Below are 18,024 nucleotides of genomic sequence, written 5' to 3' on the forward strand. Positions count from 1 at the left end.
CGGCGGTATAACCTGCGACGTCGGTGACACCAAAGAGAGAGGAACTTTTTTTTTGTCTCCTTGGCCTCTTTCGCATTTTGGGGGTAGTTTTCTACTTCCACGGATCTGCCCCTTTTTCAAGAGAGGGGGGAGAAGATTGTGTGCCCACCTCAGATCCGTTATTTCAAACTTTCTGGAAGGGGTCCGAAAATAACGTCAGGCTCAGCCCTCAACTGAGTCCCATGTCGTCTGCTTCCATGTTTTCTACGAAGCTGACTCATGGACAAAACCGTCGCCACACCCCCCATCTGAACGACAAGGCGGCCGGTCTCATCGTGGACCGCGGCCACCCTCTACAGGACCACGGGCAAAGCAGCCACCTGGTGGAGCCCTGATCCCGAACAAGCGACAAGCTGGAGCTGACCGAGCCGCCGCGCTCGTCAGCAGCCGCCGCGCTCGTCCAGCAGGCGCCGGCCGGACTTAAACGTCAGTCCGCCCAACAGCGCCATCCACCCCCTGACGCCCACAAAGTCTCCGTCATCGACATGCCGGACGAAGCTTGAGGGGGGGGAAGTGTGGGCACCCTGGCGGCTCCCAAGCCAAGTTGCCCGACTGCGAGGCTCAAGCCGAACTTTTCCCGCGTGGCGGCGACGTCACGCCAGCCACGCGCACATCGGATGCGCCGCCTTGATAAGGCAGATCAGAGGCGGCGCACGGGGAGTCGCTGCCTGGACTCAGGCGCCGCTGGTAACCATGTTAATCGTCTCGTCCATGTCCCATTAAATGTAGTTTCTTGTTGTTGAAACCGTTGGCTCCGTGTTATTCCTCCGGGTCGGGTATGCAGCAAGGCAAACCGACCACAATCTTCGGCAAGGCCGTTCGCGTGGTTAAAGGCTGGCGGGTGCAAGCTGTTCGGGTGGCGCTTCTCAGGCGCGTGCGGGAATTTACCAGCAGAATTTTTGCCCGATCTTCAAGAGGTCGGGCAGCTTGCCCCCACACTGTGTCCGGTATCGTGAGATCCAATAGGGAAAAGGGAACCAAACGAAACAATGATTGCCGAAAGCGGCGAATAGTAAGTTCGAGTGGCGAACGAAGTAACCGAGACAGACAACACCCATTTGTGGTCCGAGACAAGATAGCGAAAACAACGAAGATAATTATGTTTCAAAGAAAACCAATAGTTTTGGAAGAATTTTTTGAGCTTGGGCAAGGTCAGTTTTCTCTGAGACACAGGCTGCATCATATATTACTTTGTTTTACAACTGTGTAATAACACGTTATTACGCAGCTTAAAAAGAAGGAGTGTGTGTATAGTGATGCAGTTCGATATGGAATACTCATATCAATTTCAAGGGGAGTGGGCGCAATGAAAAAAAACTGAGGTTTCCAAAAAAGGCAATGGCGATAAACAAAATATGAAAATCGACGCTGGCAAGCCTCCATGGGACCCTTGTAATATGGCGACAGTTCTTTGGAAATCCAAACACTGGTAATAGAAATTTCACGCGTGTGCGGACAGCCCCACACCGATTTATTAATCTGCCTTTCCTTTAACTTTATAATTTAAGATTCTCCAAGCTGTGAGGACCGTGGTAATGTTAATAATTCGAAAACTATTCTGAAGCCGCATGTGTTTACACACATCTCAAGGGGTCAGATTTTATATTGTTGACACATACAGCGTTCTTATTGTACCACAGAATAACCGAAGAAGAAATTAAGAAAGCTCACGCGCGACCCAGGTAAATAAAAACGCCAGTTGCCGGCGCTTTGTGTTCGGGTGAAGAGGGTTACATGGTGCACCACTGGCGCATTTTTGGTCGTTGGTGCCACCTCCAAGGGCTCGCCGGCAATTCACCACCGAATTCGCAATATGAGCCGTTTTGCTCAGCCAGTGAGAGAATACGCATTTCTTTAGCGTTTTTTTTTTCTTTACATTACAGACGCCGCCGGCTCCGCTTCATGGTATCGTTAATGCTGTCTCATTAAAACCGTCTACAGACCAGTGATTCTCCTACACACCCTCTAGGGGGTGTAGACCCCCCCTTTCTTTTTCTAGAGGTACCCTCTTATTTCGGAACGACTCCTCTATCCTCAGTGCCACCCCTAACCCCCCCCCCCCCCCCCCCATAAAAATTTAGGCACCGTCCTAATTTCAGTTCCTGGGAAACTCCCTACTACAGACGTGTTCAAAGCGTTCATATATATATATATATATATATATATATATATATATATATATATATATATATATATATATATATATATATATAAAGAACATTTTTCAAACACCTTTCAGGCGTGTACCCAGGGATTTCTGACATTGTGTCTGAAACGAACACAGTTTTTTGTATGATGCATGAGCAGTGCACTTGGGGATTAGGGGAGACGTGTATAGAAGATGACGCTACTGACATATTGCACGTTCTTCTTTTATAAAACGTCCCATCATGTAAAGCAGCGTTAATAGAACAAAATGCGTCTAGGATTTCTTAGAAACAACTGGACGCGAAGAAATAGTTCTGAGACGCGTAAAGTCTTCTTTGGCAGGCACCTGCCACATGTCCTCAAGTTCTGTCTCGCGAATGGTGTTGGAGGCCATTACCTTCGTCGTTTCGGGTAAAGTAAGAAAAGCTAAACCGATCAGAGTAAATATCGCCGCGCTTACCGCCATGGCAAGAGCTCGATTAATTGGCGGGTTGGGCCCCCTTACCAAGAGCAATAGCAATGCTCCGCTCCTACCGAACATGGAGCCTAAAGCAAAGCTCGTGGCACGTAGCACGGTGGGGAATATTTCCAACAAATAAGCGAACATCGCCACTGATATCATGTCCAGAACAATTCCCTTAATGATAATTGTGACAATAAGCTGGATGCTGTCGTCCTTCTGCCAAACCAGCCAAGCCTGAAAGCCTAGCACGACCGACATGTGTAACATGGTGCCGCAAAGTATATTGCGCCGGCTCATGTAGTGCAGAACATACATGAAAGCTGTTGAGACAGGTAGACGCGCCACTATTAGGGTTATATGCCCCGTCCGGTTTTCTAACAAATTCTTGTCAAAATAGGTGTCGTAGTAGTGAAGAATCGTGATGAGCGTACACGAATAAAGGACGACGGATCATAAACGCAGAGAGCTGTTCAGCACAAGGTCAAGGGTGCTCGATTGTTGAACGTTCGTTTGCGTGTTGCCCCTCCGCAACGTCTCGTACTTAATCTTATTCATCTTGGCCTTCACGTCGTCCAAGGGATAGCCATTGACCCTGGCAGCCGATATCACGGCGCGCTCGGTGCCTTCGACGTCGCCCAAGCCCAGCAGCCAACAAGGAGACTCTTCAGTGGCGTAGGAGGCGAACAGGAGGAGGCACGTCGGCACCATAAGTATCGCCTGAGCCATCCTCCAGTGTCCACCTACCGCCAGTAAGAAGAAATGAAACAGTGGCAGCGCCGCACATGTGCATGAGACGGCAAAGGCGCAGAAGACGACGCGATGCGTTGTCTTCGTCACCTCGAACAGCAGAACGGACGCCATGCTCATAACCATCAAAGATGTCACCGATGTCAGAAAGCGCAAGATGATAAACGTGACAACCGTGTTGGAGAAGATTGTGGCCGTGCCGGAGGCGACTTGAAGTAACAGCGCGACCATGAAGACAGGTTTACGGCCAAGGCTGTCCCCGAAGCTCCCGATCAGGCTCACGGCGATGGCTCCTCCGTAGTATACGAGCGAATGGAGCAAAAGGAGCCAGTGTCTCTGGCAAACAAGGTTCCACTCGCTGACGATGGACTTCCCCGCGGTTGCCAGGTCGTAGTTCCACTCGTCGCAGAAGACCACGGTCCGGTTCTCCGTGGCATTTCCCGCGTTCACTAGAGGCTCGTAGCGGGTGCATTTGCTGAACGTGCCGTCTGGTTCCACGGGGATGCTCTGATTCTTCCAGACGTCGGTCTGCATGAAAGCAAGCTCAGGCGGTGGTTTGCACCAGTGTTCCACGGGCCGTGCGAATACCACGGCGGCGAGACCGTTGCTTACTGAGATGAAAATGGAAAGCGTGGCGCAGAGCAATGCCAGTCGTTGGAAAGTGCCGTGTCCGAAAACAAGCGCTGTGTCCAACGGGGCAGTCGGGGCGTTGGCGATGCGGTCTCGGGTCAGAAGAGAAGGGTCCTTCATCTTGAGCTCCTCTGGGCAAAGCGTAGAGTCGAATGAAAAACACGCGGTCTGAAAGTGCTCGCGACGCTCGTTCCCTGGCATGCCTCTGGCGCTCGAGCTCTGTTTCAGAGCCAGTATAGACGCCTTCAACACGCGCCAGGTTATATCCGACATTGCTGACCTCTTGTTTTATCGAGATACTGAGCCACTGAAACGGGCATTGACGAGCCTCCACAAATGCTAATGCTGGGAAGAAGGGCGCAGTACAATCTGTAATGCCAATAACCTTGCCTGTTATAGTAATGATGAAGTGAAGCAGACGGAATAAGAGCGAACGAAAGCTGAACGTCCGGTATGGCAGACATTCTTCGAAACGTCTATATCGTGCGTGCTTAGTGACAGGCTGGATCGCGGACCGCGGCCTCGGCAGCTATGGCCGAGTGTCGCCACCGGCGGCCATTGATTGAGACCACAAAATGCATGTCAATGCAAATGCATTGACACCACCGAATGCAAATGCAAACGCACCAAATCCAAATAGACATCTGGTTCCAATTAGAAACTTGCTGAGCATCATCGAAAACCCCTAAATCAACTATTTTTAGCAGGATATAACGCCGGGGCAGCATTTTACGGCGTTCAGTAAAAACGCTTCATATGGACGTTTCTAGATTTCGGTTTCTTATCGGAGCGCATCTTTGCGCCCGCGGTCCTGGTCCCCAGTGGTCGCGGTGCAAAGCCACCCCCTCGCCTCCCTCGTAGAATGGAGGGAAGTACGCACGTGTGTTGTGCGTCTCAGCCACTGGGGAGCAGGACCGCGGGCGCGGTGATGCAATCCGATAAAAACCGAAATCTAGAAACGCATCCAAATGGAACGCTTTTACAGAATGCCGTAAAATGCTTCCCCGGCGTTATATCCTTCCAAAAGCAGTTGATTCAGTGGTATTCGATGATGCTCTACAAGTTTCTAATTGAAACCGTATGTTTCTTTACAGTAATTAAAAAGTTAATTAAATTTTTTTAATTAATTAGCCAACTTATCGCAAAGATTACCCACCCACACAGTGTCCGCCAGGCCGTATGACCCACCTGCACAAACCGCATTAGTGTAGCTTTCACGTTTTTTTTTTTTTTTTTAACAAATGTGTAAGAATAAAGAAACACCCTGTATATATATATATATAAGTTTTACTCGCGAAGACATCAGTGGAGGCACAATAGTACATATATATATATATATATATATGTATTTTTTTCGGTTCGACACACTATATATATATATATATATATATATATATATATATATACAACACGGGCACTTCACGTCATCGTACGTGGTCTCCGAGGAGGATATGAACGAATATGTGCAGATGAATGAACCGTACTTAATCCAATGAATTAAAGAATCCAAGTTTTCAGGAACCCGCCGAAAGCCAAAAAACGGCGGAGCCAGGATTTGAACTCTGGGACTCCCAATGTCCGGTCGGGTGTGCTAACCACTACACCACTCCCACCTTGGCTTTCTGGCGTTTCCTACCTGTCTTATTAATGCACAAGAAACGAAATGTATCCAATCGGAGGTGTTCTGGAAACACACGCCGCCGCGTGGAACGCGGTACGACGCGTAGTGTCACGTGGTACGTGCTCGTTTGTGCTCCAGAAATCCTCCCACTGTGTCGAACCGAAAAAAATACGGGTTCGGTTACGGTTCAGGTTCAGGTAAATTTATTTTGTTCCGGTTCAGTTCCGGTTCGATTAATTCGATCCGCGAAACGGTTCGCGAACCGGTTCAGGGATACGAAACGGGATACATCGTAGTGTAAGGCTCAGGGATTTCTACCAGGAATGGTTTCTTTATGTGCACTCAAAGGTTACCTCACCGACGTTTACGCATTCGGACTTCATCTAATTGGGTCCGACGCAGTGGCTGTAAAATCCGCGACCTCCTTACAAACCCACTTACAATTAGAACTCGCTAACTATCCCGCCACCTCGGCGTGTAAGCAATTGAAGGAACAGTGGGGAGAAAATACAGCTTTCTTTATTAGAACTAGCCTTCGGTAACTCAAATTAGACCCTTAAAGAAGTTTTCATTAAACAAGATACGGAATATGAAAAACACTTCACCGAACGCAACGCCAGAAGGACGTAATAGGATAAATATTAAAATAGAAGAGTTCGCTGTCTTAGAAATATATTAGCTTCTAAGTGCCTATACGAAACCGGATGCATTATTATCAAACTCCACAGCCTTTTCTTTTCTCATTCCGATGGAAGCAAGCTTCAAGAACTCGCGCGTTCTAGAAACGTGTTATGAAATGAGCACACAGCAGCATTTAGGATTTACGAGATTCTAGGAAAATAAAATCCCGTGACGCGATTTTTTTTTTTTTTTTTTTTGCACAGCCTTTCAATTTACTTTTATCCGTGCAAGCCGCGACCAGCGCAATACTGGTTCCTATGTCAAGATTCATGGATGCAGCGTTTATATTCCTAAGACTGAGTGGAGAAGAAAAATATGTAAGCGAGGTGTGTGTCAGTTGACGGCACTTAAAAAACAAATGGCATTGATAGCACATTCATTGTCAACAGCGCGTGGCCGAACCGTTTTGACATGAGCCGGTAACCGTTATTTTTTTTCCGGTTCAGTTCCGGTTCGGGTTCATCGCGATAACAATATAACGGTTCGGGTTCGGGTTCAGTTCCGGAAAAAATACCGGTTCGGTTCCGGTTTTCGGTTCGGTTCGGTTCCGGTTCGACACCCTGATATATATATATATATATTTATTTATATATATATATATATATAGTCACACAGACGTTGCGTTTTTCGTTTTCTTATAAAAACAAGCGGTTTATTTCGACGATACCCGTTCGTCACCGAGACGGGTACCTACCTTCCGAATCTCGTTCATCTCGAGTCTACCTCCTCTTCCTCGTTGTCCACACACAGCCTATCAGGTGACGTCACACGCCGATGATACCACTTCGCGTGGACCGGTTGCGGCATGCGTTCGCGGTTCTCGCGCACACGTGCCGGCGGCTCCTGTCGCTGACAACACGGCCATCCTCCATCCCAGTCGCCCCGGCTGGGTCCTCTCGTCGCCGGAACTTGGAACGTTTCGGCGAAGTGATCATCCAACTCACGCTAGCTCTTGCTGAGGTTCTACCTCTGCTATATCTGTGTCGCTCTCTGCTTCCGTTGACAGGCCGTCGTCGCTGCTCTCGGTGCTACTCTCAGCGCTGGCTGTGAAGCGCTTCATCTGGTCAACAGCGGCAACACCTTCGTAGAAACGTTGCGACCGTTGGGTTTCCGGTAGATCTTTCACTTTATACCTATCGGGAGGTACCTTTTCTACAACGATATACGGGCCTCGGTATTTAGGGCGCAGCTCCCGCAACTCGCACGTTGCGATATCCATTTCTTCAGGTCTCGATGCAGGAGCCTTACTGAGCGCGTCAATGTGCTTCGTCTTTGTTGCCTTCGGGCACCCCAATTCCGATAGGGATGTAGCGAAGCAGTCGCTGTAGTCATTAATCGGGGTGACGAGGGCTTTCTTTTGTGAGTCAGAAATAGATGGACTGACATCTACGTCCTCTGCTGCAATCAAGGTTGTCGGCTTTCTTTCGCTGTAGTTTACGTACGCGTCGAGGTTGGTGTTCGCGTCTTCTTCCGTGCACCATGTTCCTCTAGCGATCTGTTCGTTTTCAGCGAGGACCAGCGGCGTAGCCGATACGTTAGTTACGGGGATATACAGTTCTCCCAGTTCGTCTTTTCTCAAAACACAGGTCTGGATGTAATGCCCACGCGATTCGTGGATACTGCTATCAATAAAGATGTCTCCGTGGGTTCTCTGTGTCCCTTCTCCGGAGCCGAGCGCGATAATCCCGACGTAGCTTGGAGGGATTACGACCGCTTCTTTGACCCATAGGCTTACGCGTCGTGGAGGCAGGACCGGTATCTTAAGATTGGCCAAAGTCCCGTCCTCATCATCAGACGTGTCACACTCTTCGAAAATGCGTAGGGTGTTCTTGCGACGTACCACCGTAACATGCGGTTGTTCAGTAAAAGGCTGTCCGACAAGCAGCGGAACAATCTGCACTGCGTCGCGCACCACGTACACCTTAACGTTGGCCTTGGCTTGGCGACCGTCAATGTTGCTTGGAAACTCCCTAAAGGCATCCATTTTCCAGAGCCAAACCCGTTGATTGTGAATGGATGATTCAACGGTTCGTAGTTCACGTTCATCAGCTGCGCTTCGCTTTCTCGTAACGTTACGCACTGGCTTCCCATGTCGGCGAAAGCTTTGATTGGCCTGTCGTTTAGAATTGCCTGCATGAAATACTTCTCGTTTGGCGCCATGCAGTCCCACGTCTTGTTACCTTGTTGGGTTAGAACATTTGCTTTCTTGTCACTCGTGTTCGTTGAGTTTCTTTTTTGAAAGCAGTCTTTCGTCTCGTGACCAGATTTCCCACAATTGGTGCATCTTGGTTTTCTCTGAGGTTTCGGGCATGCAGCCGAGAAATGTCCGTATGTCGAGCAATTAAAACAAAGTGGCTCGCCTGTTTTGTTGAATCTTTTTCGTGGAGCCCTGGTCGTCGGCTCGTTGTTGTCTAAACCGCGATTTTGACGTTGACCAGTCGGCGGTTGATGGAGGGTTTTGGCCCGAGTCTGCTTGATCACATCGACTCGTTCATGCAGTCGCTTCATGCACCGAAGTAGCTCGTCTGGGGTGGCGTAATCTCGTACGCTCAGAGACCGCACTAAATCTGCGTCTTCTAGTCCAGTGATCAGGTACTCGATGCACGTCCCGTCATCCAGGTTGCAGCGTCGTGCTTCCGCCAGCTTGTCATAAAAGTACGCTTCGATGGTCTCGTGGCGCCCTTTCTTTCTTTTCTCCATGTCCCTGAAGACGTGTTGAAAACTCGATGCCGACGGAAAGGCCTTTTTCATTTCCACTTTCCACTCGTGCCAGGTTCGTTGAACAGAGGTCAAACCGTCATACCATGTCTTTGCGACGCCGTGAAGCTTAGTGAGAGAAAAGCAGGTCGTTTGTCGATCACTCCATTCATAGGCCGCAGCAAGATTGTCAACCTTGTTGAGCCACGCTTCCACCGTAACCTGGGTGTCCGATGATGGATCATATACTGGCACCAACTGGGCGCTCGTCGTAGCCAGCCGTCCGTCCATGGCGCTCGAAGCCCCCGTTGGTGGGTGGCGTTGTGGTGACTGCGTCGTTTGGAAAAGCTGGGCCGCTCCTTCCAAGGCTTCGCGTACGGCAGTTCGTATCGCGGCTTGCATGAGCACTTGAAAGTCAAGGACTCCGGACGTTGCACCGTCAGGAGCTAGGCCGTGGTCGTTCGACGTCGCGGTGTCCCCGGCTTCCGTCGTCAAATTGTCGTGTTGGCGATCGTCGTGGTCCGAGTGTCCGTCACGCACCTCCGCACTGCGAAGCATATCTGTGGTCGTCGGATCATCCTCTCGTGGGGTCCCCTGCCCCCTTGTCGTTAGCTTACGTCTTCTCGACATCGGGATTTACGTGGACGAAGCTCTCGTCGAGGATCTCGGGTAAAGCAAGAATTCGTAGAGCGCTACTTACGTTGTAGCATTCAATCCGAACGGCTTCTCACGTCGGGGCCTCTCGATCCCACTTTTGAGCTTTTCTGTAGTCACACAGACGTTGCGTTTTTCGTTTTCTTATAAAAACAAGCGGTTTATTTCGACGATACCCGTTCGTCACCGAGACGGGTACCTACCTTCCGAATCTCGTTCATCTCGAGTCTACCTCCTCTTTCTCGTTGTCCACACACAGCCTATCAGGTGACGTCACACGCCGATAATACCACATCGCGTGGACCGGTTGCGGCATGCGTTCGCGGTTCTCGCGCACACGTGCCGACGGCTCCTGTCGTTGACAACATATATATATATATATATATATATATATATATATATATATATATATATATATATATATATATATATATATATATATATAAAGAGTGACGAATGTTGACAAATGCTTTCGTTGATATATGGGCAAAAGTAACGTGCGCAGACACAGCAGCCGTAGAATGATAAAAATAAAATTCTAACTTAATGGCGAAAAAAGTCACGCAAAAAAAAAGGTGAAGTACCGAAAAATAGTTGTATTACTTTACGGGAATAATGAAGACCAGGCACAAGAACGCTAATAACGCGGGAAAGAAACTTTTGAAAAAGGACGGAGTAAAAGTCAAAGTTAACAAACGAGAACTTAAAAAATAAATTTTTAAATGAAAAATAAAATAAATAAATAAAAATAAAAAATTGAATAAAAATAAGAAAGGGGCCTGACGTCCGTCGACGTTTCGGCAGTGGCACTGCCCTCTTCAGGACGGGAGCCCTTTTTCTTGCGTAACTTTTTTCGCCATTAAATTAGAATTTTATTTTATCATCCTATGGCTGCTGTGTCTGCGCACGTTACTTTTGCTATATATATATATATATATATATATATATATATATATATATATATATATATATTATCCTTTTTGCGTCCCCAAAGAGATCTTGTCATTGTGAATGTACTACTTAGGATATATGGGACTACTTTAAACATTTTAGTATTAAACGGCTGTCTAGCATTTCAATTAAGCAAATTATTAGAGAAGCCGAAAAAAAAACGGTTTTTAGGGACGTGTAATTGGTAATCGAAACCGTCAATACTAAACCGTTAAATACCGATACGAAACTGATATCATCAGGAAACGGCGACCGAAACCGTAACCGTAACCGAAGCGTTATATTTTTCGGTTTGAGTCCCCAATATAAACACGACGTTGGTATGATACTCTAGCTTTTCTTTTACTGCGGTCCCACGGCAGCCATATTGAACAAGGCGTTAGTTCAACCAATAGGTGGCGACACGCACCCGTGGGGTGGCCGAAACATTGGTTCACAGTGGGGTGGCTCGAGAACCATCACGTTCCCCTCGTGGCCTTGCTCGCGCCGCTGCCAGCTGCGCTCAGCTAGCTCAAGTAGCGTGGCCCAGCAAACGGATGTATGCGGGCGATTGTAACGGGCTTTCGCAATAAATCTTACCAAGAAGGAATCAAATGTTGATTGACGTGTCAATATTCTATCAATGAAAGTTTCCTCTGCAGGAATGCACGCTCAGTAGACTCAATCTTCCAAGACACCAGTGGAAGCGGACGTCAAGTAAACTCCTTCGCGATTTACGGTACTTACCTCACCATTTTATTGACGACTAAAAAAAGGTCACGAAATATTACGTTTCACGGGGTCCGGAAGATGTTGTAAAGATTGTTACAATTTTACATTATAGTTGCCCGAAAAAAAAAAAAAAAACGCCGTTACAATATTTTCGGAAGTACCGACACACATAATGCTGTAAGTACAGCTTAGGAGGAATATGATGAAAACCATCAGAAGAAATAGGAAGACGTTCATTTGCGATGAAGACGCTATGAATGAACGGCGTTTAGTGACGGCAAGTTATGAGCGTTCGGGAATTTATAAGTTGACGTGATTTCTAACTATGGACATGCGGACAATGAAGACCAGTTTTGTCGGGAGATGGTGTTTCGGTGATGAATTGATATCGGACGACTCATGGCAGGCGAACAAGCAAGTTTCTTCTCAGCGAATGGTAAGTGTCCAATGTCAAGCACAACACGTGGCTACCGACGTTGTCGACGTTTCGAGCACTTACCGCTTTCGACAAAAGCCCTGGCACCTGGGCTAACTTTGTGGAAAGACTCGAAGTCTTCCTTGAGTCCAACGCCATCATGAACAGTAACTGAAAACGATCCACTATTCAGTCGGTGGGTGGCGAAATGTATCCACATCTGCGGAGTCATGGGCGATGCGTACTCTAAGTGGCTGAAAGTTTACACGTTGCCTGCCACGATGTTTAAACACGTCACTGACGTTCTACGGTCTCTTTTACCTACTATTGCCCTACCGAAAATGCTTTTCTCTGATAACGCGCCAAATCTTGCTTCAAATAAAATAAACAAATTTTGAAGAAAAAAAAACAAAAAAAAAAAACGGCATCAGGCATCACATTAGTGCACCATACCATCCTGCAACTAACGGGCAAGCAGAACAGATGGTGTGCGAAACGAAAAAAAGCCCTTTTGAAGCTTACGGAAGAAGCAGCTCAGTGAAGAATCGCCAGGTTCTTGTTCCGGCAGCACGCGACGGTCTCATCTTACACGGAAAAAAACCCGCCGAAGCAATATTGGGCGGACGAAGAGCCGCACCCCTCGATCTCATGATATTATGGCCTACGAACAAAGATCGAGAGATTCCCAGATCCGGAGTAATGGCAGTTTATTCGCTCGGGCAACTCGTCTACGTGAGGAATTTCAGCGGAAGTTGGGCCTTCCATGTAAAACTTGAGTAGAAAAGGCTCTATGTTGGTTGGCCAGGAGGTGTCATCTCTCTGAATACGTTGGATATCAATGCCCTTAAGTGTAAATATAACCAAATCACAAAACTCTCTTTGTCTATTGTGTAACTGCCCTTGTATTTGATAGTGGAAGCTATGGTGGTGATTTAGACCTTTTACACCAGGCTCCTTTTTCTTATTTTTCGCCTCATACTCCTTTGCGGTTTAAGTATGCTTCAAGAATCTTTTGGAACGGGGACACTTTACGTCAACGAGGCCATTTGTTCCAAGTAGTCAATCAAGGAATGCTGCTAGAAATCCGTCCCTCATATTTACGAATAAGCCGCACTTCTGCACAGTGCAGTTTTCCTGTTCCACGTACAGTTGTAAAGCAGCATCCTCGTTGATTCTACCATATACTGTTGCGGCTGAAGAAAGTCTTTGGGTGCACGATACTTGAAACAAGTCCGGCACTGTACGTTGTGGTTCGATACCCCCTAATGTCGTCGTCCTTATAGAGCCTCATCATTTAATTATTACCTCGTCACCTCATATTGCTCTTCATCAACAGTAAGTACAATAGGCTACCGCATATTACAATCCAAGCATTGAAAAATTTAGTCGTTCAGTCCTTCAACAAGTTTATTATTTATATAATGTTATCACGTTACATTACCTCCAGACGATCGACGTCCATCGTCGATCTTCAAATACTTATACCTGTATATAAATTAGACGCACAAGGGAAGGGGGGGGGGGGGGGGGGGGTCGGTTGCCGAGTGCATGGTCTAGCGCACACCAGCTCGGAGCACTTGAAGCGAAAGCTCGCGCTGCAGAACCCACCCCGCCCCTGCCCGTTTCGATCTGGAAGAGCATCGTACCGGCGTGGCAGTCGTGTATCACTACTGCGTGGTGCAAGTTAAAGACCCCAGGTTTGCGGTTGTACAACGCTGGCTAAATTGCTCATATACAGCTGAGACACCAGACACCCACTAAGGCAGACTAACTTCCGGCTGTATAAACATACACACAACAATTTGCAATTAAACGCATAATAACACAGAACACTGCGTGCCGCCTCCTTTCTTTGGATGCCTTTTTTTTTAAAAAAACAGCGCAAGCTCGTGCGTTCTCTCTTTTGAGACGGTTAGAACGGTCGCACATAAAACCCGCGTTCCTCCCACCCCCCCGCTTTCTCCTCTCATTATGTGCATTTTGTTATAACTAAATAAGCAATAATAATGGTGTATTATTCATATTTACTTTTAGTTTCAGTCAGGGAAAAGGATTTTCGCGGGAACTAGAGCCAATAAATGAGTTCCGCTTAGAGTATCGGCACTCTCTTCCCCGACAGTGTTGTGAACGCCGCCATTTTGGTGCTTGTGCAGAGCAGGCGCAACTGCCGATCGTCATAATTCAAAAGTGCGACATCCTCAGCATTCGATTCGGTGTTAGGAAGCTCATGTAATGTTGCTTTGCTTTGTCGCAAACTGTTTAAAGTGAAAGACGGAAAAGCGTTTCTTGTGATTTCAGATAAAGCTTCAAATAACTGGCAACCATGATTTTAAGCCACAATAAGGCAAAGTGTTGCTACTCTGAAGCGTAGCTTATTTAATGACACTAGTCATGCTCTTGTTCAAGAGGCTTGTAATACCTGGAGGGGCCATGAAGTAAGCCCCGTGGATTCCACAAGCCACTACCTTTTGACACCTGCCTCTTCATTGTTCCCGCTTGTGCCAGTAAATTAGCTACGGTTCAGAGTAGCGACACTTGGCCATATTGAGGCTTAAAATCATGGTTGCCAGTTACCTGAAGCTTTATCTAAAATCACAGGAAACGCTTTTCCGTCCCTCACAGATGTTTAAACAACCCGCGACAGAACATTGCAATATTGCATCAGCTTCCTAGCACCGCATCTAATGCTGAGGAAGTCGTACTTTTGGATCATGATGATCGGCAGTTGCGTTTGCTCTGAGCAAGACCCAAAATGGCGGCGCCCAAAACAATTTTGGCGAACGGAGTGCCGATGCTTTAAAGCTAATTTGGTGACTCTAGGCATAAAGTGAACTCGGGTGTATTCTTTTCCTCTTCGTCTTCATTGTTTATTGATTTCAATCATATCGAATAATGAACACATTATATCACGCTACGCTTGTGTAATTATTTGTCTTAGATTTATTAGCCTGACCCAGTACTTAAACCATTCAGTTATTGGTAGTAAATCTTCCAATATATTTTTTAAATGTGAGGGTAAAAAGACACGGAGATTGATGATGATACAGACGCCAACGCCGCCTCCGGAAATTTTTTGAACATTAGAATTCAGCAGTTTGTCTGCCATCCGCCAGGTAGCGCAACAAAACACCCAAACAGTTTTTAATTGTTTTTAAAATTAGCTAAGCTCTACACCTTTTAAGAAACCAAAGCAAGATCATTGTGAAAATCTAATACATCGCAATGTATATCTATTCCAAACAATAAATATTATTAGAGGCCAATAAATCTGTTTAATGTCCAAAAAAGATATGCGTCAAAACAGGAAAGCTTGAAACGCTCCTGGAACGTTATGACTTTGAAAATGAAAAAAAGCCATCGTCCACCTCTTGGGCAACCATTGTAGTTCTAAATGTTATAAAAGATTTTATCATAGTTTAATTATTTCCTCAGCGGCATTTGAAGTACCATGACTCGAAGCACAAAAAAGCGCTACGTTTGATATAAAATATCTAAACAAAAAAATTTTACACAACATTAAAGTTTTTTTTGCATATTACCAATTATAAGGACTACATCTGTAGCTAATTTTATTGCCCTAGCGCGTGTTATTAAAAACATATTTGGGCTGAAAAATGTCAATTTTAGGGCAATATTTGGAGGGATGAAAAAAACAAAGTAGTGCAAATACCAAAAAAGTGTATCGTTACATTCTGCTCCGACATCATCTTAACAAAACTCGTATATTGGAACCGTGTTATCTTTAATGGATCATTCATAAAACATGAACTGGCGGAGCAAGTGAGGGTCCGCGCCATCATATTCGCAACGCTACAAATGCGCATGAACAGTAAAAACCAACAGATACATAATATCAGATGAAAGAGGATTGCATTGCTTTTCAAATAGCATCAATCCCACAAAACAGTATTTAAAAGGAGATGAGTAATGACCTGCCAAAAAGTACCTAAACTGCCACATTCAGTGGGACCGTGGCCTTAAATAACTCAATTTGTTAATTTTGGTACCCGAACAGAAAAGTGTATTGTTCGACCTTCAAGAAGCAATAAATTGTCTCCTTTAAAAGGTGGCGCACCTCAGAGCCCCACAGAGAATTCATGAGGTTTTTCGCCATCTTCGTAAAATTGTCACGTAATAATGGCTGCGCGGATCTTCATGGGAATAATGGCTTTTAAGTCATTGAGGCATTATCAGGAAATTAAACGGAACAAATGTATTATTATAAATTTCATTGTATTCTTTAAAAAAATCATGGAAATGGTTCAAATTCGCTATCTCGGCACTCGCGCGTTCGGAGCGAATTTACAAAAGTCTCTCAATGCAAACAGATGAAGTATTTCGTTGAATGTCTTCTAAATTTATTATGAAATCGAATAATATCAAAATTTTTTATGTAAGTCGATCTGTGTCGTAACTACAGCGAATTAAAAGAAACAAGGCGTCGGTGCTTGTTTTCTTTATTTTTTTAAGTTATCTCTCTCTCCCATGAGGTGGCGCTCGCTGTCCACGAAATCGTCTTATTCTAGTTCGACCGGTTCGGCGCTGGGCACTGTGCAAGGTGTTCTTCCGCGCCCGTTTCATTCCTGTTTCATTCGGTGAACCGGGGCGTAAGTGTGCGAGTCTCGCTTTCCTGGTTAGTTCTTTGGTGGATACGTCTACGTGTTTTCGCACGTAGAAAATTCGCAATTGGAGCAACGGAGTAGTCAGGGTATTTCTAGGGAAGGATGATAACTCGCTGGTTCTTCTGGAAATTCATATATTTCCCCAAAACGTGACGTGGGTAAGGATTATAGAGTATGCTTTTTCCGGTGTTTATTTTAGAAAAAAATCGGTGCATGTTTTTTGGTGCTTATTTTTTAAACATTGATATATTTTGGTTTAACGTCTCGTGACAACGCTAAAACATCGTTGATAACCAAGAAAGAAAATTGTGATTGGACAAGAAAATTTAATATTTTCAATTCTATTCACATATTTCATACGCTCTTCGTCTCGTGAAAGCATCTATCCGGACAAAAAATGTCTAAATCATTGAGCTGTGAACGCATACCCAGAAGGCGAGTTTTGAAATGGTCTGTAGTGGGCAAAAGGAAGAGATAATCAACGCATTCCAGTTCCCCAAGCGAAAAGGAGCGTTTCCAAGGTTAATGGTTCCGGCCGACACTAATGTTGTTGGCGGTGTCTTCCAAGAACCACACCGGCTTCTGAACTGCCACCGAAAGAATTCAGGATCGACGAGATAACATGTTTCACAAACGTCTACAGAGGAGGCGTTTTAAAGAAATTAGCCGTCGCCAGGACGGGAACATTCACTGATTGGAGTGCTTTGATTTAACCCAGGCCGAATATTTCCAACGACCGGAGTTTTTCGGTTGTAACCACTGTTGTATTTTCGTCACCGGCGGATGTTTATCAACTCAGAATATTAAAGTTCGTCCTAAAAATTGTTTTTTTTTTGTTTTTTTGTTTTTTTTGACAGAGATGATTTGTAAAGTTCAAACTTCGCATTCACAAAATGTCAAACATCGAAATGCTGAACACCGGATAATGAAGTTGCTTAAAGGCCAAAGCGCTAAGCACCAGTTTAGCTTCGAGTCACCCGCGGGGATGCGGAAGAACGACAACTGTTCTGCTCCTTAGTTTGCGGTTGGCGAACACAAGATAACACGGTCTCGACAAAGCCCCTTTAGCTGGATACTTCCAAAGACCGTCAGTGAAGCCTCCTTGACTGAAACTTCCCTTCGCTAACTTGTCACGAGCACACGGCTTTTCAAGGAGACAGATCAACGAGGGGAGAGAAATATCGGCGTGTATCTAGCCCGAGCAGATAGAGAGAAGGGGAGGAAAGCTCTCCCTTCTTACCCTCACCTTCTTTCGCGGATCCAAGGTGGGTTTTTCTATTTCTCTCGCCTATGGCGTCCACAAGTAAAAGGGGGAAACGGGAGATGGGGAAACCCGCAAAGGACTCTCTCTCAAGGACAAAGCAAAAATGCAACTGACAGCCTACAGAAGATGAAAACAACGCAAAAGACGACGGACCGGATGAAGGAAGACACAAACAGAGCATTGACTCGCAACTGAATTTTATTGAACCCAACGGTGCATTATATGCACAGTCGAGAACCAAAAAGGAAGATAATCAGCCTGAAAACACAGAACAAAAAACAAAATGCCGCCACTACAAGCTATACAAGAGGACATGCGCTAAAGCCAAGCCAAAAAAGGCCACCGATGCTAGTAAGCTGATTCATCTCCTTTTTTGATCTT

General features: G+C 46.0%; 1 protein-coding gene across 1 annotated transcript; it reads right to left on the minus strand.

Annotated features, from left to right (window-relative positions):
* Window positions 1-3,100: 3,100 nt before the first annotated feature.
* Window positions 3,101-4,147, minus strand: LOC120839543 (solute carrier family 22 member 5-like). The gene has a single exon (XM_040209845.2). It carries the CDS (start codon window positions 4,145-4,147, stop codon window positions 3,101-3,103), a length of 1,047 nt encoding a protein of 348 aa, XP_040065779.2.
* Between the last annotated feature and the right edge of the window lie 13,877 nt (window positions 4,148-18,024).

The sequence above is a fragment of the Ixodes scapularis genome, unplaced genomic scaffold (assembly GCF_016920785.2).
Source record: "Ixodes scapularis isolate PalLabHiFi unplaced genomic scaffold, ASM1692078v2 PGA_scaffold10__122_contigs__length_95168666, whole genome shotgun sequence".
Taxonomy (NCBI): Eukaryota; Metazoa; Arthropoda; class Arachnida; order Ixodida; family Ixodidae; genus Ixodes; species Ixodes scapularis.

What these genes read in the sequence shown, in the direction of transcription:
- LOC120839543 (XM_040209845.2), bottom strand. Translation starts at nt 4,147, where the DNA reads ATGAAGGACCCTTCTCTTCTGACCCGAGACCGCATCGCCAACGCCCCG.